The 19184-nt window shown below is 42.8% G+C and overlaps 1 protein-coding gene across 2 annotated transcripts in view; it reads right to left on the bottom strand.

The window, feature by feature from the left end:
* The window catches only part of USP10 (ubiquitin specific peptidase 10), an 864697-nt gene that overhangs the window by 63476 nt on the left and 782037 nt on the right, over positions 1 to 19184 (bottom strand). For both annotated transcript variants that reach the window (XM_044082060.1, XM_044082061.1), the window contains one exon: positions 714 to 779. In XM_044082060.1, the coding sequence (XP_043937995.1) occupies positions 714 to 779 (66 nt within the window). The remainder of the gene's footprint in view (positions 1 to 713; positions 780 to 19184) is intronic.

Here is a 19184-nt window from a genome sequence, read left to right as displayed (position 1 = left end):
TACTGCAAGCAGATAACCCAAATGTGAAGACTGTAACACTGAAACACAAAGAACATCAGGACAAGAACAATTGGGGGGAGGGGGGGGGACATCTGCTGTCAGCTCTACTGTCCAGTTGGGAAGGGGTGGTTCTAGTGATAAAAAGGAGCACAAGGTATTGTACCTACAGGGCATGCTTTACCTCGGGGCAGAAGCAAACATGTTCCTCATGGTCAACAGCTCTAGTGAGCACAGAGATCAGGAGCTCTATGGGGAGAAGAGTCCACTGGGTCTGGAAGTCTAACATGCACCATACCATCTGGTTGCCACGGTTTAGATCCTCCAGCCCAAGAATAAATAGACCGCAGGGCTCTCATATGGCTAAACAGTGCCTCACTCTTACCCCCTCCCCCAGGAACAGGAGCAAGCAGGCTGAATGAGTAAAAAAAGCATAACCAGTTATATAGATGAAGTGGATTAAGGAGGGGATATGGCATAGTGAAGTGGTAGAAAAAAATGGCCCTGTGAAAAAATACACAATAAACCATAGCCACTAGACTACAGCTAGGCAACAAGGGTCATAATACTTTTCATCACAACAGATCCATTATCATATGAGGTACATATTTCACAAGAAAGTGACTGTAATATCAGAGTGCTTGTTTTGGAAAATACGCCTTTCTGCCACCACTCACAAACACACTCAAAAACAACTGCATTACTTAAGTTTATACCTGCAAAGAGTCTGTATGTTCTTTGTCCTTTGAAAATTTTACTTTTTACACCCGGAGAAAGGAGATCTGCAAACAAAAATTAACAATTCAATTAATTTAATGCAAAATCTACTCCAAAGTATTTCAACACAAAACAAGGTCCCATCTTATCTGCAACTTTTCTATACTCAGCACGTATACCCATAAAACAGAAACCTATACCCCAATACAAAGTCAGCAGAGTATGGCTAAACAGACTGTTACTTTAAAAATGAATCTTCAGACACAAACATTTCATGTGGCCCAGCACACAGCAACAAAAATCCAGAACAGAGCCAGCACTCGGGAATCCCAAAAGCTTGGCACCTTTAAGCACTTGGTGTCAATCAATGGTGCTGCTCACATGTAGCATTCTCTCAGTTAATATTTTCTGACATGCAATTTCAGGTGTGTAACACCCTCTAGAGTTAAGAAAACCACAATACACCTAACACACAAGTCCTAAGCTGCCACCTCAGGTGCTACCTGCACCTGGCTGTTACTCTGGAAGGAAACGGCAAAAATTACTGCCCAAGAGTGCTCAGAAGTCTGGACGGTATACAGCAAACAGTGGCATGATCTAGAAATTCTTTTCACAGCATACCCCCCCAACACCGCCATTCCCCCTGAATAAGGAGCAAATAGATAACACAATGTGTTGATAACTATGAAGAGAGTTCTAAGCTAGGAAAATGCAAGAAATTGACAAACTGGACTAAAAAGTTAAATTTCCAGACTTCTTAAGCAGGAATGCAATGCCCTGGAGAAAATCCAGAAAAGGACCCTGCACTTTGAAATCTTAAGTGGTAACATCAAGCTGGGATGACAGCTGGGAAAGAGAATCAGTCTTTAAATACTTACCAGTGATGTGAAATATGTGGCTGACTGTGGGGTGAATGTCACAGTGAAGGAAAACAGTTAATGGCCCAAAATAAAACAGATGCATAATAACTCGGATGTATACCTAGAAAATACACTTTCAATGTATTTGGTGATGTACTTGCTGATCTACGGTTCCTCTAAGAGCAAAGTGCTGGGATATAATCTGCAATAGCCAACTCAGCTATTTTCTGATCTTCAGCCCTAAATTGAGGCAAACAGACTTCTTGCCAGCCTATGTTGTGACATCACAAGATGGACCAGGTGACTGCTCTAATCCCCTGCACCTACTAGTCTTGCAAGCAACCAAAACACAAACCAAAAACAGAAGTAACAAGTTAATACTCTACACCTGCAAGCCTGCTAACTTAACAGCACCTTTGCTAGGAAGAATGTCAAACAGTACCAAAAAATGCCCAAAAGACAAACCTGCACAAGGCTGAATCTTAACAAGTCACAAAGGAGACCATTCTTCTAGATTTACGGTCCAAGTAGTAACGTCCTTCTAAAAGTGTAAATCATATATCGAGTAGGCAGTGCAAACCCATCTGAAATGAGGACATTTTTGAATCAAGAACCATAAGTAGCCATACCAGAGTGAAGTAAACTTTTTACAAACAGCATCTTCTAAACAGAGGTCAGCCGCCTGGTAGCAAAATACTAAGTAGTCATCAATCCATCTGTAAACGATCCACCCTGTAATTCATAAGCAGACTCTCCTTACAAAGGAGACGAAGCTGCTCAGGCTTCTAGAATTTCTACACTTTCCAGCTAGAAATCTAGTTGGTGGTGCCATCTTGATATAAATTTTCTTCTACTCATGTTTCTCTCTCCAGAAAGAAAACAAGAAAATGAATGGAAAAGTTTAGCAAATATTTTGACAACACTTTTGCAAGGAAAGATCTAAGGAATACGTGATTGTTGAGAAAGATTAAATGCGATTCCCTACAAAGCACAGGCCTAAAAACCTTGAAGACCATGTCAGAAGACTGATGGTCATCAGTAAAACCATTTTACAAAAGACCAAATTTGGAGCTACTGAGACATCTGTATTGCAAGGTGAACTGGGGGGGGGTGGTGGTGCTGGAATCAAGAAATTCAGGTCCCAAAAATTAAAAGGGTTCAAACAACAACACATACGCATAATCCCATCCAAGGAATGATCAACTTTTACTGGGACCACAGTTGTCATATCTACAAGATCACGAGGAAATGAAATGCTCCAGACACGCAATGGCTTTGGAATAAAAGGACCCAAATTCATACAGATGTCTGAGGCACACAAGAACTACCCACAGGCTAAATGACTGAGGTGTAGAGGAATACCCTCATGTCTTAAAGCTACTCCCCAAGCTGGAAACTGCTGTCACCCAAAACAGGACAAGACTGCCGTAGCCTATACTGGCCAGGTTTCTGCACTACCAGAGACCAGAGAGACTGAAATTACAGTACTTTCACAGTCACTACATAGCAACATGAACAAGCTATGGTTCTTTCTTCTCTGAAGTTTGTGGAGAGGCAGAATCAGAAAGAAAGGTGGGAAGGTACATATAAATTGCTTTCATCGTGAGAAGATTAACTTGTCCAGTGCTAAATCCCCTTTGTCCCTATCAGCTGAGAAGCCAGGAGGAAAAGCATTCCACCAGGTGACAAAATTTGTCAAGTATCTCCTCACACAACGGCCAGACCAGCCATAACCTATGAACTTTCAGGTCTGGGATTAGATTAGAAGAGCAGCTCAACCAGGGAGTCCAACTAACAAGATTTAACTTATGATGTAAAAATATGAAAAGGTAATAAAGCTTTCAACTGTGGACCACTGCCAGACTGCACTGCTTCTATGTACAGAAAGTACAAGCATATGCTGTCCTGTTAGTTTTGGCATCTTGTCATGGGCTGTCAAAACCAAATAAAAAAGGAACCTGGTCTGAGTTTGTCATCTACGGCCCACAGGGTAACAGGCAGTGTCCCCATAGCTCTAGCTGGCTTACGTGGAACCTCTCTGCCTTGAATGGTATAGTTTCCCTGCACTGTGGAACAGCCACTGCAAGACTCCCAGCTAATGAAGGCTCCATAATTAACACCTCAGTCTATGGCACAGAATAAGAAGGTGCACAATGAAGATGGTGGAGGATGTCATATTCCTCCACCTCCTCATATGAGGCCTCATGCTGTCTCTTCTGAGGGGGTAGTGTGGAAATGAAGGAATACAAAGGAATGAAGGGAGTTTTCAAAGACAATATGACCTTGTATAGGCTCCTGTGAATTCAACCTACTAGTTTTCTTGAGATGCACATGTCTGAGCAAGAGAAACAAGTTTTGTTTCTTTTTCTTGGGGTGACATCAACCCTCATGAACCATGGTGGGCAGGAGTTATAACTGACCTCAAGCAAAGTGTCACACGTCTTTTCCTACTAAAGATTTGATGACTGCCCTCTGAAATTGACCTTTGACACGGATATTGCACAAGGAATTATGACAACAGTCTATGTTAGTCATTTGTATGTGAACAACATTCTGGGCAACCTGTTTCCCCCTTTTTGAGATATTCAATAAATGTGTGTGTGTGTGTGTGTGTGTGTGTGTGTGTGTGTGTGTGTGTGTGTGTGTGTGTGTGTGTGTGCAAACACATATATAAAACACATGTGCGAAAGGGCATGGTACGTAGAGGTGGACTGTCCCCTGCAAAATATGCTTTTATAATTTTTAGAGGTGAAGTTTCGGCCACTTCATTTCGTCTGGTCGAAGATTCAGCTAGCCAAATGCAAGAATTCTACTAGTAAGTTCCTCTGACTCAGACTCTGAGGGGAACTCGCACATGGCCCATCTCAGAAGGGTCTAGGTCAAGAATGCTAAAAGGAATCCCTCAAGAAAACCACCAGAAAAATTATCCATGTGAGGAATACATGGAGATCCTTCTCCTGCGAGCTCTCTCCCACTATGGCAAGCACTTTGGAGACACCAAAAGGCAATACAATGTACTAACATTGTGTCTGACCCAAACCAAATCAAAGGCGAAGTAATCTCTCCCTCAGGGGTGGGTGATCAGAAATGTATGGCCACCCCCACCATTGCAGACCTGCTTTCCTGGGTTACAGGCAATGGGGGGTCCACAAGACACAGAAGCAGACATAGGTGAAGCTTTAAAACTCTGACTTGTTGAGCTCTGATAAGTAGGCCAGGATGGAGAAGACAGGCATGGCATTTGGCTCCTGAACTCATTTGAGACACCAGTAGGAAAACCTTAACCATTTAAGTTACGTATACTTTTCTTGTATTAGGTTTACCAGCCTCCCTTCCACACTGTGAGCAAATCTTCTCTAATCCTGCGCTTAAAAGAGATGAGATCTTAATAATTCAGGCATTTATGCATTGTAGTCTTTAGGCTGGGGTATAAGTAACCCCACCCCCTTGTTCTGAAGCAACAGCTCCGCGTGTGTCAGTATGCCAGTACAAAATTTCTTGAGCAGTTTGTTTTCTGAAGGGTCTAGGCCAAGAATGCTAAAAGGAATCCCTCAAGAAAGCCACCCCTACCTGTAGAACACATCCAAAAAACACATCCCTATTGTCGCTCGTCTAGTCCAGATGAAATAGAAGAGTCTTTGTGGATTCTGTTCAAGCAGCTTTATTATGTACAAAAAAAATCAGGATTGAGGCTTAATAACTTTAACTTGGATAAACTTATAAACAAACTATCACACTCATACATGTTCACGCTCTGGCTGCACTCTCAAAATGGCACTGAAGGTAGCACATGCTTGCTATTTATATGCACGTTCAAGCCTTGACATGCTTCTTAAAGATAAAGCACACACACACTATTCTACAACCTCCCTCTCTGAGAAAAAAGTCACGCAATACTGACATCAGTTGATATGCAATCAATAGCATAGAATGGTGGTCTGTAGGATGATGTTGGTGATCAAGAAGATGAGTGTGAGGGCAGCACCAAGGATCAAATGGTGGAAACAGAAAGAGAGTGATTGTGAGGTGGAGTTCAGGGAAGAGTTAAGACAGGCACTGGGTGGGAGTGAAGAGTTACCGAATAGCTGGGTAACTACAGCAGAGCCAGTAAGGGAAACAGCTAGATAGGTGCATGGTGTGCCATCTGAACAGAGGAAGGAATACAAGGAGACCTGGTGGTGGAATGAGGAAGTACAGGAGTGTATACAGAGAAAGAGGTTGGCGAAGAAGAAGTGGGATTGTCAGAGAGATGAAGATAGTAGACAGGAATATAAGGATGAGGGGCATGGAAAAGAGAGAGGTGGCTAAGGATAAGGCATATGAAGTGCTGTATGAAAGGTTGGACACTAAGGAGGGAGAAAAGAACCTGTACCGATTGGCTAGACAGAGGGACCGAGCTAAGAAAGATGTGCAGCAGGTAAGGGTGATAAAGGATAATGAGGGAAACGTACTCACAAGCGAGGAGAGTGTGTTGAGCAGATGGAAAGAGTACTCTGAGGGGTTGATGAATGAAGAGAATGAGAGGGAGAGAAGGTTGGATGATGTGCGGATAGTGAATCATGAAGTGCAGTGGATTAGCAAGGAGGAAGTAAGGATAGCTATGAATAGGATGAAGAACGGAAAGGCTGTTGGTCCAGATGACATACCTGTGGAAGCAGGGAGGTGTCTAGGAGAAATGGCAGTGGAGTTTTTAACCAGAGTGTTTAATGAAATTTTGGAAAGTGAGAGGATGCCTGAGGAGTGGAGAAAAAGTGTTTTGGTACCAATTTTTAAGAATAAGGGTGATGTGCAGAGCTGTAGTAACTACAGAGTGATAAAACTAATCAGTCAATGAAGTTATGGGAAAGAGTAGTGGAAGCTAGGTTAAGAAGGGAGGTGATAATTAGTGATCAGCAGTATGGTTTCATGCAAGGAAAGAGCACTATAGATGCGATGTTTGCTCTGGATGGAGAAGTACAGAGAAGGTCAGAAGGAGTTGCATTGTGTCTTTGTGGACTTAGAGAAAGCATATGACAAGGTGCCCAGAGAGGAGTTGTGGTACTGTATGAGGAAGTCGGGAGTGGCAGATATGTATGTAAGAGTGGTACAGGATATGTACGAGGGTAGTGTGACAGCGGTGAGGTCTGCGGTGGGAGGGACGGATACGTTTAAGATGGAGGTGGGATTAAATCAAGGATCAGCTCTGAGCCCTTTCTTATTTACAATGGTGATGGACAGGTTGACAGACGTGATCAGTCAGGAGTCCCCATGGACTATGATGTTTGCAGACGACATTGTGATCCGTAGTGAGAGTAGGGAGCAGGTTGAGGAGACCCTGGAGAGGTGGAGATGGGCTCTAGAGAGGAGAAGAATGAAGGTCAGCAGGACTAAGACAGAATATGTGTGTGTGAATGTGAGGGAGGATAGAGGAACAGTGAGGATGCAGGGAGTACAGTTGGTGAAGGTGGATGAGTTTAAATACTTGGGATCAACAGTTCAGAGTAATGGTGAGTGTGGAAGAGAGGTGAAGAAGAGAGTACAGGCAGGATGGTGTGAGTGGAGAAGAGTGTCAGGAGTGATTTGTGACAGACAAGTACCAGTAAGAGTGAAAGGGAAGGTCTACAAGAGGGTACTGAGACCAGCTATGTTACATGGGCTGGAGACAATGGCATTGACAAAAAGGCAGGAGTCAGAGCTGGATGTGGCAGAGTTAAAGATGTTAAGATTTGCACTGGGTGTGACGAGGGTGGACAGGATTAGGAATAAGTATATTAGAGGGTCAGCCCAGGTTGGACAGTTTGGAGACAAAGCCAGAGAGGCAAGATTACGATGGTTTGGACATGTGCTGAGGAGGGATGCTCGTTATATTGGGAAAAGGATGCTAAGGATGAAATGGTCAGGTAACAGGAAAAGAGGGAGGCCTAAGTTAAGGTTTATGGATGTGGTAAGAGAAGACATGCAGGTGGTTGGTGTGATAGAGAAAGATGCAGAGGACAGGAAGAAATGGAAACAGATGATCCGCTGTGGCGATCCCTAACGGGAACAGCCGAACGAAAAAGAAGAAAGAGTTGACATGCAATCAATACAAATACTTCTTTGTCATACAATTACATAGAACTACATACACATACACAATCATGTCCAAATTGCTGTGTATGCCACACTAGGTCTGGAAATCTGACCAAATCATGTGACAAAAATTGGAATTAGGTCTAGCAACTGAGACTGTCTCTGCTGAATGTTCAACCTTAGGGACATCAGGAATGGAAGTAGAAGTTAAGACACATTCTGCAACAGGAACACAGTCTGGATTGCTCTGAGATCTAGAGTCCGTATCACAGGAACAATGATGCAATATCAATTCTGATACAGGAAGATGTCCGAGATTTCTCCTGTACTCCACACCCTCAGACTCTATGAAGTAGGAACTTGGCTTGGTACATATACCTGTTACTTAACCAATCCAGTCGAAACCTTTCGCCGTTTGTATCCTTACTGTCTCTCCTCCTTTCAATGGACAAAGAAATCTGCTCTATGTATCATAGTTGGACTTCAGGAAAGAACGCCTTCTGAATAACTAGGCTCCAATTGTTCTGGTATTCTTAGCTTTAGACCTCAACAAACTGGAACTAATAGGCAATGCTGTTATGGTTTGCCTATCTAGACGTCTCTGAGCAGGTGAGCCAAGTATATTGTTAAGAGGTATGTTTCTGAGACTAGGTAAATTCAAAAAGACATCGGTATTATGACGCTTTGACCTCCCTAGTAATTCCTTTGCACTCTGCACTGCACATTCAGCTAGTCCATTTAACTGGATATTCTGGACTACTAGTAACACGTACAGAGTCCCATTCTCCTGCAAGTAACTGACTAGTAAACTGAGTACCATTGTCAGAAATAACTGGAGTACCATGGACTGAGAAATGACGTTTCAACTTGATAACAGTAGTGGATGTTAGATTTAGTAAATCAATCTCAAACCAGTTTGAACAAGAGTTTACCAACACTAAGTAATGCTGATTGTTCCACTCAAATACATCAGTGGCTACTGTTGACCACGGTAGTTCAGGAACTTGACTTAGCTGAAGTGGTTCTCTTAGCAAATACAGTTTAGTACTACTGTATACTGAACAAGAAGAAAGTACTTTATCAATGTCTTTTACTAGAGAAGGCCAAATTACTAATTCTCTCGCCCTTCTTTTGGTAGATTCGGAACTTGGGTGATCACGATGCAAAATCTGGATATATTAAAGTTGTAAAGAAACAGGAACAACAAATTTAGTTCCTTTGAAAACACCCATCTTCCAACATCATCTCATCTCTGTAAGGAAATTAAGTGTGCACTCCAGGTGGTACTTTTGCTTTGATGATGAATGCTTTGACGGCCATCCAACATTAATGTTGTGGTCCAGCTTTTGCAAAATAGGATCAGTCTTTGTACGATCTCTCAGCTCATCAAGTCTCATGGTAAAAAATTACGCACTGCCATTACATCCAAGTCCAAATTCTCTGCATGAAGCTTTTCTGTTGTATTTCTGAGCGATCTGGATAAGGCGTCAGCCAGATAAAGTAGTTTCCCTTTTGTATAGACCATTCTGAAGTTGTACTTTTGCAATCTGAAAATCATTCTTTGTAATCTCGCTGCAGCTGAATGCATAGGCTTCTTTAGAATAGTAACTAGAGGCTGATGATCAGTTTCAATCTGAAGAGCTCAACGACCATAGATACAATCATGCAACTTTGAATATGCAAACACTATTGCCAAACGTTCTTTCTCAATCTGAGCATATTGCATTTCAATTTGGGCAAGAGTTCTAGATGCATAGGCTATTGGTCTGCCTTCTTGAAGAATAACTGTGCCAAGACCAAATTTTGAACCAGCACAGGAAAGAGTGACTGGTTTATTGATATAGTATCTTAATGTAGGTCAGGTGACAATTTTCTGCTTAAGGTTTTCAAATGCTTTCTGGTGGTATTTCAACCAAGACCATGCAACATTTTTGTGTGTCAGCTTCTCAAAGGTGCTGTCAACTCAATGAAGTCTGGTATAAATTTGTCAAAATAGTTTACCATGCCAAGAGAACGCTGTAGAGCTTGAACATTATCTAGTGCTGGCATCTCAAGAATGGCGGCTTGCTTGGGCAGGTCTGGTCTCAAGCCAATGCTGGTAAATAAATGACCTACATATGTAACTTCTGGTAACTGCATTTTAGAGGCTTGAGTTTTAAGTTCACTTCACATGCTCTGTCTAGAACTTTAAGGTTTCTGTCCTGCTCTGCTTCACCACTGCCGCCAATCAATAAATCAATCTATTATGGCACAAAGATAACCTGAAAAAATTTGCCCCACTGCACACTGAAAGACTTCACTTGCAGAATTTATTCCAAATGGCATCCTGAGGAATCTATATCTGCCAAATGGCGTACTGAAAGTAGTCAGTAATGAGGATTTGCGATCAAGCATCACTTGCCAAAATGAACTTTTTGCATCCAAGACAGAAAAAACAGTGGCATTTGGTATTAGGGCTGCGACTTCCTCAACTGTACGCATTGGATGATGCGGTCTCTCTAATGCTTTGTTCAAATCTCTTGGGTCAATACATATTCTGATTTTGTCTGAGTCTTTCTTGTAGACTGCTATCATGGATGACACCCATCCAGTTGGTTCTGTAACTGGACAAATTACACCTCGCTGCACCATTTTATTCAACTGAGCTTTGACTTTATCCTGCATAGCTATCGGAACTTTTCTCACTGGTCTGACCACTAGACTGACCTCTTGGTCTAACCTCACAGAATACACAACTGGAAGTTTGCCCAACTTGTCATTGAAAACATCAGCATACTCTGAGAAAATGGCTTCAGTAAAATTGGAACTAGGATATGTGCTTATATGATAAACTTCTTTGGTAAAAGAAAGCAGATTCATTTTCAAACTGTCTCTGAGACCCAATAATGACTGCACAGGTCTTCGAACTGCATAGAATAACAAGCTGTAACAGTTCCTAGCCACATAACATGAAAACAACACTGAGCCTTTGAAGAAATACAACTCTGACCCAAACCACTGACTGTGGTACAAATAAATCACAAGGCAAGAAAGTTAAAACTTTAATTCCTTCTTTCTGTTCTCCACTTCTACTGAGCCTTTGGTCTGAACTTCTTCATCTCCATAAGCAACACGTTTTGCACTACTAGCCACAGTGACTTGTTCGCCAGCTCTCACCTTAGCCAATGTGTCTGCTGACATAACATTACACTTAGAACCAGTGTCCACTTTGAGCTCTGTGGATTTATCATTGATCAGGAGAGTACAAAACACTTAGTTCTTTGCCAACAAATTCACTGCATCAATCTTTTCACCAATTACTGACATAGAAAGTAGAACTGCAGCTTTCTATATGATCAATTTGCTTTTTTGAGTGACCCTTTTTTTTTTTTTTTTTTATAACCGTGAGGTTTACTGGATTTGGAAAACTTTTGAAAATAGTTCAATTTTTTTTTTTACACTTGTGGCATTGCTGACCAAATTCCAAGTGTTTTTCTCTTTTAGACTCATGATTGGCACCACAATTGTAGCAGTTAACAATCACACTGGATTTCGCCGGGCTGGCAACTCGACACCGTAAAACTCCACTGCCAATCATAAGCGGACAGGTGATCCGCTGTGGCGAACCCTAACCGGGAGAAGCCGAAAGAAGAACAACAATCATGCTGGACTTGGGTTTTGCTGACTCACCCTTGTACTGCAAATGAGCATGCTCCTTTCCCAGAACTTGCTGGAAAACTATGTGGTTTCCCATGAAAACCAGCAGGGGGTGTAGCTGTCATGTGCTTAGGCGTGCTTCCATTTGCCATGTGTTGCGTGCTGTCTACATTTGCTCTAGAGCCTGCTGAAACCATGCTCTTGTCACTTGCAAGCACTTTCAGCAACTTCATGGATTTGACATATCTCAATAGCTTTACTCAACATTAAATCACTATCACGAAGCAAAATCTTTCTCACAGCAGCACTGTTAATACCACAAACAAGCCTGTCCTTTATCAACTCATCTTTCAAGTCACCAAACAGACAGTTGAGCTTTGTTTCTCAGGTCAATAAGATTAGCGGCAAAAGTTTCTCCTGGTTTCTGATCTCTTGTGTAAAACAAATGCCTCTCTAATGTAATATTCGTCAGGGGGTTACACATTTCTCGGTTTGCTCGTTTAACCTTTTCATGCCATATTGTACTTTTCTTGTGCTCATTTTACTTTAAACATTGATGTTTTGCAATTCCGAGGTAATTCCAAACCTCTTATGTGCTTTTGTGATGATCGTTTTATCAAATATCTTAATTTTAAACATTGTTTCATTAATAAACCTTTGGTGCCTGTCGCTTGTGCCCTTGTAACACTCTAGTTTTATCTTTTTTTATAAAATAAACCGTTCTTACAAATTTTCATTACCTTTGGTTTGTTTCTGGCCCCCTTTTTTGTGCTCGTTTCTCTCAGTTTACCTTCACTGATAATTCTGCATTTCGTACTCTGAAAAGCAGTCTCTGGAATCCCAGTTCTGACACCATGTTACTCGTCTAGTCAGGATGAAATAGACTAGGCTCTGTGGGTTCTATTCCAGCAGCTTTTATTATGTACACACATCAAAATTAAGGCTTAATAACTAACTTAGATAAACTTATAAACAAACTAGCTATTACACTCATACATGCTCACTCTCTGGCTGCACTGTCAAAATGGCACTGAAATTAGCATGTACTTGCTATTTATATGCACTTTCAGTTCTTGAAACGCTTCTTAAAGATAGAGCACATACACACTATTCTACACTTATGCAACATCCACTTGGGTAGGCCTGCTTTTATCTGCTAAGAACTCTCTTGAGATGGGATGCAAGAAGTCATGAAGGTCAGTTCAAACTCCTAGGTCCGATCCTGTGCGGACACCGCCAGTCTGCCAAATAGGTTTAAATGTCTTGATGACTGCAGTCATCTTCTTTACACCAATGTGTCTTTTCCTAATGTTCTTGTTCCAGGGTCCCTGGATATGCACTCCCCACTTCCCCTAGGCTATATCGGGTGCCCAAGTCTACCTTGAAGGGCACCATCAGAATGAGACGCAACTGACGAATCCACATACACAGCTCCGTTTTGATGAAGGGTAAGAGTGGGAAAGGCCTCTGCATGGACTGGGCATGCTGACATCAGCTGTGTTTTAAGTACCACAACAGATTCCTCATTTATAATCCTCTTAGGAATCCCATTACACTAGCAGAAACCATATATCCCAGCAGCCTTAGGAACTCCTTAGCAGTAACATTATTTACCACATGGCTTTGACAAGGCAAAGAGTAAACATTTGTTTTGTGTAAAACAGTGCTCCCAGAAACAGGGCTCATTTGTGGGTAACAGGGTGGAATTTGGAGACAGAAAGACTGACAAGTAAACTGCACAGCCTCCTGAATCTTCACTAGGGTAAGCTACCTTAAGGCAGCCATCCAGGTGTAGGTAGATGTAAATGCCCTTTGTTCTACAGTACTGAGCCATTTTATAGACACAGCTGATGCAGTAGACAAACCTAGGGCTAAGTAAACTGTAATGGGAACCCCCTTGTTTGAGTTCGATAAAGTGTCTGTTCACCATGGTTTTGAGTATGTGAATGAAAGCATCATTTGAGTCTGAGGGGAGGTGGCCATGTAGGTTTGTGGGCGGAAGAGAGGTAGAAAGCCTTGCAATATTACCATCATAACTTCTGAGACCTTCAGAAATTTGCTCAGTCTTCACAGATCCAAAATGGGGCGCCCCCATGTTTCTTCTTTTCCTGAAAGTAGGAACAATCTGGAGTAGGTCTTTCCCTCTTCCTGACGATAGCCTTTCTATGGCCCCCTGTGACAAGAGATGTCTACTTGGTACTTGAGAACCACAGGGATTCCAGAGAACTTTGGTTGGCATAGGAAAAAGTAACCTGTTTCCATTTGCTAGAAAGTACAGTTGTGCACACTTACCATAAATGTAGATGTTCGAGGGTATTCACTGTTGCATTCATTACATTTGGGTAATCTTCTGGCAGGTTGCCCTCAGTCAGCCTGAATAACAAAGTCTTGGGTCCTGTGTCAGTTGCTGTCTCCTCTTCCATGTCAGGGGTATAAAACATGCAGCAGACACCATTCTATTCAGTTTTTCTTGCCCCAGATGTCAGGTGCCCCCCAAAATGGGGAGCACACCTTTAGAAACAAACTTTACCTTCATATAAAAGCAAATACACCACAAAGGCTTTTGTGTATAGTGAAGGAAAGAAAAGGTATAGAAAGGGGGATGGCGGGTGGATAACCCGGACTGCAACAGTGAATACACCTGAACATCTACATTTATGCTAAGTGTACACAACTGTACTATGTTCTTCGTGTTTCACTGTTACAGTCATTACATTTGGGTAGAATCCCAAAGCTATGGATGGGAGGATGGAACTAAACAGCATTAGGAGTGGCTATAAGGCCCTGCAGAACTGCAGTGGCAAAGCCTGCCCTGGATTTGGAGAAGAGAGGCAAATGACAATGCTTTGTGAAGGTATGAACAGAGCTCCAAGTAGCAGCTTCTAGAATGTCTTTGGCTGGATCCCCTCTGAGAAAAGCTGCTGAAGTAGAGGCAGCCCTGGTGGAATGTGATCTGATCCCCTTGGGCATAGGTTTACCATGGTGCAAGTATCAGAAACAAATGCAGTGGCTTATCCACTTAGAGATCGTCTGCTCTGATACAGCCTTCCCCTCTGACCCTGCAGCAAATGCTACCAGTAGTTGCTCAGACTTTCGTAAAGATTTGGTCCTGTTTAAGTAGAATCTTAGTTGTCTGTGCACATCCAATGAATGCAGAATCCGCTACCCCTTGTTCTGCAGATTTGGGTAAAATATTGGCAGATGAATGGTCTGGTTAAGAGCCACACTGGATATCACCTTAGGCATAAAAGAAGGATTGGTCCTGAGGGACACCCTGTCCGGGTAAAATATAATAAAAGGCTCCACAGCCAGGAGAGCCTGTAGTACTGAAACCCTTCTAGCTGAAGTGACTGCCAAGAGAAAAGCTGTTTTCCAAGATAGAAATTTTATATCTGCAGTAGCTGCTGGTTAAAAAAAGGCAGGGTTAGATTTTCCAGCACAAAATTGAGGTCCCATGCAGGAGCTGGTGATGATCTGGGAGGCGTTAAATCTTTGACCCCCTAAGATGCTGTTTAAGCAGAGGATGTGAAAAGAGGGGAGGCTCTGTGTTGTAATGAGCCGAGATGGCAGAGGCATGGATTTTTATTGAAGAGAAGGATAAGCCCTTGTCAAGCATCTCAGTCAAATACTGTAAAATCTGAGGAATATTGGGCTTTGCTGTGTCGGTTCCTTGTGCTTGGTTCCAAGCACAGAATCTATTCCATTTATCAGCATAAGATTTTATAGTACTAGGCCTTCTGGCTTCCAAAATGACATCCATCACAGATTTACTGACAGGTGTTGTTTGAATAATTAGTTGATCAGCCATGCTGCAAGATTCAAAGTTTGGAGCTGAGTGTGCAGAATCTGATTGTTCTGCTGAGACAGTAGATGAGGTATTTGAAGCAAGTCCCATGGAGGAAGCTGAGACATATTCCTTAGAAGTGGGTACCAGTGCTGGTGAGGCCAGTCCGGAGCCACTAGGTTCATTTTTGGCTTTTCCTGTCTGACTTTTAGTAAGACCTTGGACAGTAGAGGCAGAGGGGGAAAGACATAGACTGATAGGTTTTTGCAGCTGAAGGATAGGGCATCCACTTTCCATGCTTTTTTGGGATGAGTTCTTATGCAGAATTTGTCCAACTGATAGTTTTGGGGAGAGGCAAATAGATCTATGTCTGGGCTCCCCCATTTCTGTGTTAACATGCTGAAGATTTGAGGATCCAGTTTCCATTCGTGCGGGTCCATAATTCTGCTTAGGTCGTCTGCCAGAGTATTTTGCTTTCCTGGCAGGAACTGAGCTTGAAGATGTATATGGCAAGTCAAGGCTGTGTTCCACAAGGCCATGGCTAGTCTGCAAAGGGGGTAGGAATGTGTACCCCCCTGCTTGTTTATGTACCACAGAACTGTGGTGTTGTCCGTCTTTATCAGTAGTTGTCCTGGATGAAGTAAGTCCTTGAAGGCTGTCAGAGCTTTCTGAACTGCTAGCATCTCTTTCTGGTTGATATGCAGATGCATTTGGTTTGGGCTCCATTTGCCCTGAATGCATCGCCCTGCCAGGTGGACCCCCCAAGCATAATCTGATGCGTCTGTAGTTAGGGTTTGGGTGGCAGGGGGTAGAGTGAATTACAGTCCCTTGTTTTGGTGACATGTCTCTGCCCACCAAAGAAACTCCTGTTGTAGGCAGGGAATGAGAGGAATCATTGTTTCCAGACTGTGACACTGCTGACTCCATAAACTTTTTAGGTACCATTGAAGTTTCCTCATATGCAGTCTCGCATATGGAATTAGTAGAATGCAGGATGCCATGAACCCCAAAGCCTGCAGAATTTGTCTTGCAAATAACTGGGTTTTTGTTGCCATTTGTTTGAAGTATGTTGTTAGTTGCCTTTGTTTGTCTGGCGTAAGGTAAGCCATCTGGGCAGTTGTATTCAAGCTTGCACCCAGGAATGTAATTATTTGAGAGGGTACCGGTTGTGATTTCTTTTCGTTTACTGTGTACCCAAGGCATGCTAGAAGCCTTTTTACAAACACCAGATGTTGTAGAAGAGTGTCCTTGTCCTCTGCTTGAATGAGACATTCGCCCAGATAAGGATACACTTGAATGCTTCTTTGTCAGCAGAATGCAATTACTGGTACCAGGCACGTTGTAAAGACCCTGGGCGCAGTAGATAAGCCAAAGGGCAGTGCAGAGAATTGGTAATGCAAACAACCTGCTTTGAAGCGGAGGTATGTTCTGCAAGATTCCCTTATTGAGATATGCAGGTATGCCTCAAGTCTAGAGTTACTAACCAAGCATTCCTGCCTAGCATAGGCAACAGCTGTTGTAAAGTCAGCATTTTGAATTTTGGAATATCCAGGAACGTGTTCAAAATAAGTCCAGTATTGAACGCCATGAATTGTCTTTTCTGGGTACCAGGAAAAGTCTTGAATAAAAACCTTGTCCTTTTTCCTTTTCTGGTACCGGTTGAATAGCCCTCATATCCAGGAGGGAAATGACTTGTTTCTGGGCCTCCGGCCATCCGTTTGGAATTGGCAAAGTATGGAAATGAAATCTGTACCCCCTGGGATACTATGTTTAATACCCACTTGTCCTGGGTAATTAACTGCCAATTTCGAGCATGAAGTGCTAGTTTTCCCCCCAAGGGGGCTGCCAAAAGATAAGTGCTTGGTGATGGTAGAGGAAAGTCATTGAAACTGCTTACTGTAGGGTTGTGCTTTGTTACCTCCAGATTTGGAGGTGGAGGCACCCCATTGCTTTGACCTGTAAGAACCCTGTGATTGGTATTTGGAGCCTGCTGAGCGACTGGATTTGCCCTGAGTGGCTCTGTTGGACACAGGAAAGGACCATTTTTAGTAGGCCAGTGTCTACTGAACCTGGGTGGCTGCACTTGCAAGAAATCTTTTATAGTTTGCATGGATTTAGCTTTGTCTTCCATTTTCTTTAAAACCACTTCTGCCTTATTACCAAACAGAGTATCATGCTGCAAAGGGGCATCCAATAATTTAGCTTTAACATGATCAGGCAGATTTTGCTCATTGTGCCAGGCATGCCTTCTAATCACAGATCCAGTAACGGCAGCCCTACAAGAGGCCTCCAAGGAATCAAAACCACATTGCAAAGTATGCTTTCCAACCTGTTCTGCTGAATGCAATAATTCATGTAACTCTATTTTCTATACAATCAGAAATCAACATCATTTTCTGTTTCAGTAAGCCCATAACATGCTGTTGATATTTAAGCATATGAAACTGGCAGTTTAAAGCCCTGATTGCCAAGGTTGCAGACGTATATAAACCTTCTTACCCCATCTATCCAGCGCCCTGGAATCTCTATCAGAAGGGATGGGATTCTTGGATGTAGAGGCCTTTACACCCTTGGGACTCTGAGAAATAGTTTCAGGATCAGCTGCAGGATTTTTGAAAAGAAATTTGTGGGAGTCAGGAACCCTGGAATATCTGTCTGGCTTACTAGAAGCCGGAGGCAGGGAATCAGGAGCCATGCTTGATTCCGAGAACACATCATCAACAATGTCTAATACAGGAGGTATTGCAAAAGGCCTATGCTGAGGAAGAAGGAAATCCCCAAGCCTCTTTTTTGATTTAGAGAAATCCTGACTCTCCCAGTGAAAATGTTCCCTTAAAGTATGCAAAAAGTCTCTGCAAAAGAGTAATCCTCAGCAGGAGATGCAGATGGGATGGATTCCTCTGCATCAGAATCCTCATAGGGTGGAATAGAAAATTCCTGATCAGAAGAGGAATCAGAAGAAATGGAAACCTGATCTGAAGATTCATAATCAGTACCTTGCCTAGGCCTCTTAGCAGGGGGTGGTTGGGAACCCCTGATCAAGTTAATTAAATCCTCAGCCATTTTGATAATCTGTTTTTTAGGCACAGGGGCCTACACACGTGGCTCATGCGTCAGTTTTTTAGACATGGAAGTTGTTTTTGTTGCTGGTGTCGGTTTAATATAAAAATATTGAGGCCTGAAAACACCCTCAGAAGCCGGTGCCTGCTCAGCGGCTCCGGACCCATCTAAGGGAGACACATCTGCGGGTTCAATACTCCGTGAATCTCGCGGCATACCGGGCTCCGAATGGGTCTCGGTAGAGGCCTGCAACTCAAAAGTAGCAGGTATCAGGGGCTTTGAAAGCGCCTCATGGAGTACCGGCGAACCGGCGACTGGCTTAGTAGTAGCTTCATCGTCGGTTTTGGACCTCGATGGTCTGTCTTTCTTTGCGTTTTTTTGTGAACTCCAGTAGTCAGATTGTTAACAGACGACATTTCAGGAGAATTAAATCTTGAACCAAAATATTTAGAAGCAAAAATATACCAACGCTTAATGGTGAGTTGGTTAAATCTAGCACAAAACCGACAGAAAGGCACGTTGTGATCTGGGCCTAGGCAAGGAATACAGTACAAATGAAAATCATTATGAGGTATTTGCTTCCCACAAGTAATGCAATTATTAACTTTTACTGACATTGGTAAGGAGCAAGAAAAAGTTTCCCCAACGGGGTACTTAGCTTTAGTTTGAAGACTTCGGTTCTGAAACTCTAATACGAAAATTTCAGGAGTCGGCCGACCGGCACTTGCGAACTGCTTCTGCTTCGGGCACCACGCGGCAAGAAAGACTGAATAAAATGGCGTCGGCTGCATGTTTTATACCCCTGACAACCTGACGTCATGGAAGAGGAGACAGCAACCGATGCAGGACCCAAGACTTGGCTATTCAGGCCGACTGAGGGCAACCTGCCAGCAGATTACCCAAATGTAATGACTGCAACAGTGAAACACGAAGAACATCTTCCAAGTATACACCTGTTCTGAGTGATAATTTCCCACTGCTTCACAAGGAGTCCTAGGTGACCACCTGTTACGGATGGGGAAGGGATGGATGACTGATGGGTGGGGTAGCAGAGAAGAATTAGCCTGGATAAGTCACAATGT

Source organism: Protopterus annectens, chromosome 8.part1, assembly GCF_019279795.1.
Source record: "Protopterus annectens isolate FY-2018-M chromosome 8.part1, PAN1.0, whole genome shotgun sequence".
Taxonomy (NCBI): Eukaryota; Metazoa; Chordata; order Ceratodontiformes; family Protopteridae; genus Protopterus; species Protopterus annectens.
This window is presented reverse-complemented; position numbering and strand designations above follow the sequence as displayed.